The sequence below is a fragment of the Eublepharis macularius genome, chromosome 16 (genome assembly GCF_028583425.1).
Source record: "Eublepharis macularius isolate TG4126 chromosome 16, MPM_Emac_v1.0, whole genome shotgun sequence".
In the NCBI taxonomy this organism is placed as follows: Eukaryota; Metazoa; Chordata; class Lepidosauria; order Squamata; family Eublepharidae; genus Eublepharis; species Eublepharis macularius.
The window spans coordinates 47,205,391-47,211,248 of NC_072805.1; the positions used below are offsets into that span (position 1 = coordinate 47,205,391).

The 5,858-nt window shown below is 56.8% G+C and overlaps 1 protein-coding gene across 1 annotated transcript; it reads right to left on the minus strand.

The window, feature by feature from the left end:
* Positions 1 to 367: 367 nt before the first annotated feature.
* On the minus strand, positions 368 to 5,456 carry SNAI3 (snail family transcriptional repressor 3). The gene is made up of 3 exons (XM_055000634.1): positions 5,378 to 5,456; positions 3,491 to 4,132; positions 368 to 958 (listed from the first exon to the last, which is right to left on the minus strand). Exons 1-3 carry the CDS (start codon positions 5,454 to 5,456, stop codon positions 777 to 779), a joined length of 903 nt encoding a protein of 300 aa, XP_054856609.1. The 3' UTR covers positions 368 to 776.
* Positions 5,457 to 5,858: the final 402 nt, after the last annotated feature.

Sequence of the window (5,858 nt, forward strand, 5' to 3'; positions counted from 1 at the left end):
ACCGTGCCACCATGCACCCGACACCACGGCTGGCAGTGCATTGAGAAAATCTGGCATGTGAAATAATAATAATAGATGTGCTTATATACCCCTCTTCTAGACAGATTAGTGCCTCACACAGAGCGGGGAACGCTCAGTTCACACCTGATGCCAGCACCCTAAGAAGCAGAACAGAAACTTAAACGTTGCAACGAAACAGCAGCCCTGAAACCCTCCTATGTCGGGGGGGCGGGGGTGGGACTTGGATTGGAGACCAAGTTAAATACCGTTACTTTATTTCTTCAAACCAGAGACGGAAACCATACAAGAAGAGGAAGATCGCATCTTCTGGTCACAAAGACATTGTGAGTAGGTGGGTGAGTTGTGTGTGGGGGGGAGGGGGGGAGAGAACAGAACTATGAGAATGCAGGGAAACTACAGGGAAGTGGAAATCCCCCGACAGAGCCATTGGAACTCACCATGTGGGCAGGAGGAACCCCCCTGCCGCCCTGGTGACCTAGCAGACAAAAACCTTTGTAAAGTGCACAGTTTGGATGGATCAACTCAGCCCTTCCAGAGCAGGAGACTAGTGCCAAAATCCAGAACCATCCTCTTTGGTAGTTTGCCCGCATCCTCTCATCACCTGATCTGAGAGCTACCCAGGCCTTGCCTGGCATTCTTCAGGGCAATCTGGGGCAGAGGCCGAGCGTCGCAAAGCAGCCACAGCTCCTGCCCTGCAAATCTTCTCCTCACGTCCTGGACAGTCAGTTTTTCAGGTAGTCCCTCTCCAACCCAGGTCAGGTTGCAGGGCAGCCTCCAGCTTCCTCGTGGCGCAACAGCAGGGACATCCGGGAAAAAGTCTTGGAGCAAGCGTGACACTGGTATTTCTTGATGTCAGAATGAGTTTGCAGGTGGGCGCGGAGGTTGGAGCGGTCCGCAAAAGCTCGGCTGCAGTGGGAGCAGGCGTACGGCTTCTCACCTGGACAGGGAGCCAAAAGAGAAGAGTCAGGCACCAAAAAGCCTTGGCTAGACATCTCACCCCCCAACCCCCGCAACTGTTTATTAAAGTGTTCTTCAATGGGCATGGTCCCTTCTCCAAGGGCAAGAATGTCCAGAGCTGCTGTTTTAAACAGTTTCCTCGTTACTGGAGAATCATAATTTTGTGAGAAGAGCTGAAATCTCTCTTTCAAAGCCTGCTCAGTACTCTAGTCAAACTAAAGTTTCCACAATCAAAAAGAGTCCAGTAGCACCTTTAAGACTAACCAATTTTATTGTAGCATAAGCTTTCGAGAATCAAGTTCTCTTCGTCAGATGCATGGTACAGAAACTGGTCAAATATGGAAGAGGAGGGGAGGAAAGAGAAGATGCAGTTGGGGGGGAGGGGGAGGGTGCAACCAAAACATTCCTTTGCTAGTAAATGTAAACATCTCCTTTTGGTGTCCTTTCAGGGTCAGTTGGCTTGGGTGAGGCTTCAAGGGAGTTTGCCCTGTTAGTTTGCAGCAGTAAAACAGCTAGACCATCCAATTCCTATGTAGTATAAGCCTTTGATAACCACAGCTCTCCCTGCCAGATGCATCTGATAAAGAGAACTGTGGTCCCCGAAAGCCCACGCCAGGCGCCACTGGGCTCCCCCAGACCCCGACTCTGTAAAGGAAATCTGTTACTTGTGATAATGTGATAACCATTCATAGTCCCTATTCAGTCCCAGCTTGACAGAGTCAAATTTGCATATGAATTCCAATTCAGCAGCCTCCCGTTGGATTTTGTTTTTGAAAGGTTTCTGTTGAACTACAGCGACCTTTTTGATGGAATGTCCTGGTAGATTGAAGTGTTTTCCCACTGGTTTTTGGACGTTTCCACGATTCTTTCAGGGTAGATGGAAGGAAGCCATGACAGTTAAGCTGCAAAGCTTTCCTAGTAGATGTTACCCTTAAAACCAATAGTTCCTTGAAAACGGGCCGCAAAAACTTCCAGCAGGATCCAAACACTGTGGCTGCCCTGGTAATCCTTCAGTTGAGCTGGAAAGTACCACGTCCCTTTTAGCAATCACGGGCCGGTGGCCTGTGCTGAACTTCCACAACTCACCATTTCACAAACATGAGTAAATATTCCTGTCCCCAGACTGAGGCCGGGGGCTAGTCAGCTGCAGCAGAAACAAGGGGTCATCTTGGGGCACCTTAAAGAGTAACACATCTCTTCCAGCTGCCCTCAAGCAGCTCGCTCTATGAGAACTGGAGCGGCGAGTGTGTCGGGGTGAGCAGAAGAGAACTGTCCTTACAAGCACCCACTTGCAGGCTCAGTTTTCCAACCTAGTCACAGGTCTACTTGCAAGGATGTGTTTTGATTTAACTTGAATATTTGCCTGCGAAACTTTCTGCCCCTTGCCTTTAGGCAACGGGCTCTATTTTGCAAAAACTTTCACTGCGAGGAAGAACCTGTGAGCTTTTGCCACAAGAGTCTTCCTGCGGCTTATGCCTGGTTCTGGATAACTGGAAATGGTTCTCCTTCCAAACACTGCCAGTTGACCTGGGGCATGTGATGCTAGCCCGGGATGAATGCACAACAGAAGGGGTTAGTCATGCAGACTGGAAGCAGTATTTACACAGAAGCAAGAGTGCCTGGCCGGATTAGGCCAAGGGCCCTTTCCCAACCTGGTTTGCAACAGCAGTCAGTCATTGTTCCGTTACACCTCCACTCTGAATATTCTTCTGTCCACTGAATTGCAAAAAGAGGTTGGACTGAAGACCGCAATAGTCCAGCATGGTGCTCCAGACAGTGGCCCTAGTCAGTCGCCTTCAGGGCCTGGCCCCACCTGTCCCCCTACATCCAGAGTCCCGCTGCCTCTAAAGGCAGAGGTTTCATTTTGCTATGGTCACAAATGCACATGAACATATTCAAAAGCAACCAGGGGAGGGAGAAAGTGCTCTTTTCAAAGCAGGAACAAAATTTTACTCTCCTGGGTGCTGGGGGAAAATAACGGCCACCCTAAAGAACAGCATCTTATGCACCTTCTCCCATTAAGTCAGAGCTGGATTTGAATCCAAGCTCACCGAGTTGTTCCCAAATCTATTTTCCACACCAGCTCTGGGCCTCGTGCTGCAAATAAAGCTAGTGCCTCTGAGCATGCGGTAAGGGCATTTTCCTCACCACCAAGTAACTGCATGGGAGGTTTTCTATGTATCCATACATTGTCCATCTCAGCCTTTCTTTAAGGAGTCCAGGGCAGCCTACGTGGTTCTCACTCCCATTTTGTCCGTACAACAAACCTACGAGGTAGGTCAAGCTAAGAGAGAGTGGCAGGCCCCACGTCAACCAGTCAGGTTCATAGAGTGTGAGAACTCGAGTCTCCCACAGGTCCCAGTCCAACATCATGGCTCCTACACCAGTCCACCTTTTATGCCGCAGAGTGCTAGGGGCTGTAGGTAACAGCTCTCAGTCCACCCCAAAGCTGCAGGGATGCCCTAAACACAAACGAGAGCCCCATTTTTCGTGCTGCTCTTTGTCTCCTTACCTGTGTGAGTCCGGATGTGCCCCTGAAGTAGCCACGGCCGCGAGAAGGCTTTGCTGCAGATCCGACACACGCAGGGCAGCGTGTGCGTGCGAATATGCATCTTGAGGGCACCTAAGCTGGCGTACTCCTTGTCACAGTACTTGCAGTTGAAGTATTTCCTGGCCGCCGACTGCAGCTTGCAACACTGCTGCTGTTTGTGCCTGGCCAGGCCCGAAAAGGCGTGGAAAGACTTGCGACAGTCCGGACACTCAAATCTCTCTGGCGGGTCGGCCGCCCCACTGGGCTCGCCCAGTAGTTTCTCCCCTTCTCCCTCTGCTGGGCTGCCCCGAATGAGAGTCCTCTTGGAGGGCAGTCCAAATGCAGATGGAAGACTGAGGTTGTCCAGATTATCCCGGAGGGGGGGACCTGAGAGTCGGCCTCCCAATGGGGTGGTGTCCCCACCCGCCACAGCTGGAGGGCTTGAGCCACAAGGGTCTCCTTTGGCTTCGCTGCTCTGCGGAAGAGGCAAGGACAGGCAGGCAACCACGGAGCTGCAGTTGCGGTCCCAGAGCCGGCCAGAGTCACAGGGGGACAGAGCCGCCCCATCTGGCATGAGCAGGGGGAACGCCAGCCCTTGCCAAGTCGGGCACGATCCATTGGATTCTGGGGGAGAAAGAGAAGGAAGGCTTTTAAGACACAGTAGAAAAATCTTCCAGCTGAGATTCCCCCACGATGTCTGAGCTCTGACTGTGGGAGGGAGCCACAGAAGCCATACCTGGCCAAGACAGTAAATATTCATGGGAGGGGGAGCGCACAGCCGCACAAGACACAAGCCACCTATCGCTCTCCTGCACTCTGTAAACCACTCTAGGACCCTGCAACCTCCCCTTGATCTTAACTGGAATGGTATCGCTTGTGACCCAGGGTCAAAAAGGGCCACACAGGCCACCCAGTCTCAGCATCTGCTCACGGCAGAAAACCGAAAGCCATTGAGGGTCCCTCTGTCATTTGGCTGCCTGGCCTCTGGGGGACCGCCTATGTGGAGGGAGAGCCGCTCCGTCCAAGTGACAGGCGCTCAGTGAACAGCCCTCCTAAGGGCACCTGGCCTGCACTGGACCCAACTCTCATGGCAGGTCCCTGAACCCCTTTATCCTCAGCAAGCCCCTTGTAAGTTTTCACTTTTGGATTTATATATAGGCTTTAACCTCAGGGAGGCTGGTCAGGGGTGGAAGAAAGCAGGCCCCCCCCCCCTCTTGCCTGCAGGGAGCCTGTGTGTCAGGAGGGGCTCTGCTGTTCTTCTAGGGAGCAACCTGCGCGCCCACGTGCCATTCCTGCCCGGCCGGCCGCCGGGGCCCTCCGAACCCACATGGCAGCAGCCCCCCCCCCCCCACCGCAGGGGAGGCGGGCACGGGGCGCGGGCACGCTCGCTTAGGAGAAAGCGCAGCCTCGGGGCTCGTTTTGCGGACCCAGGAACCCCTCCCCGACCCAGTCGGGAAACAAGACAGCCCGGCCCGGCCTTCCGCCCGCCTAGCGCTCCAGCAGTACGCTGGGGGAGCCGCCTTCGGATCGGGGCCGCCGCGGGCTGCCTTCCCCCGGGCCTCCCTCCGGCGCAGAGACTTTTCTCCCGCGGAAAAAGCCGCTCTCCGTGGCGGGCAGACCGGCTCGCTCGGCGGCGCGGCTGCCTCTGCGCGGGAAGCCTCCGTTGTCTTGGGCTGCCTGCAAAGAGCCGCCCGCCCGCCCGGAGAAGCGCGCAGCCCGCAGGGAGAAGACTTGGAGCCCGGACCGGAGCGCCCGCCGCCCGCGCGCCCCTAGCGCTCCCGGGGCAGGACCCGCCGGACCGGAACCGGCGCGCAGAGCGCCAGGCGCGGGCTGGGAGCGCCTCTCTGCGCCGGGCTGCGCGGCACTCACCGGGGCGCCGCGTCTCCAGCTGGCCGTAGTTGGGCGCGCGGGTGCTGGCCGCCTTCTTGACCAGAAAGGAGCGCGGCATGGCGGGCGAGCGCGGCCCGGGAGCCGGCCGGGCGGCCAATAAAGCCGCCGCCTCATTAGCATGGGCCGCCCCCAGCCAACCGCCCGCCGGGGGCCGGCCTTGGCCGCCGCCCAGCGCTCCCCGGCCCGGCCCCGGCTCGGGCTCCGCGTGGCGGGAGCCCACCGCGGCGCCGGAGGCGGCCAGCCCGGGCCCGCGGCTGCCGCGCCGGGAGAGCCGCGAGTGCGCGGCATGTGCGAGGCGCCGGAATCCCGGCCCCGCTTCCCGCCCGTGATGGCAGAGGCCCGCCCCACGGCCGCGGAGACTGGCCGCGAAACTCGGCTCGGCGCCCAGGTGGAGTGACCGCCACGTGCCTTGAAAGGCCCTCGCCCTAAACACGGCCGTCCAATGGGGGGCTTGGCACGC

Bases quoted from the DNA above. Each gene is read 5' to 3' on its own strand.
- SNAI3 (XM_055000634.1), bottom strand. From the start codon at position 5,456: ATGCCGCGCTCCTTTCTGGTCAAGAAGGCGGCCAGCACCCGCGCGCCC. The intron at 4,133-5,377 runs GTGAGTGCCGCG...TTTCTCCCCCAG, and splicing joins GCTGGAGACGCGGCGCCCCG to AATCCAATGGATCGTGCCCG. The intron at 959-3,490 runs GTAAGGAGACAA...CTCCCTGTCCAG, and splicing joins GCACATCCGGACTCACACAG to GTGAGAAGCCGTACGCCTGC.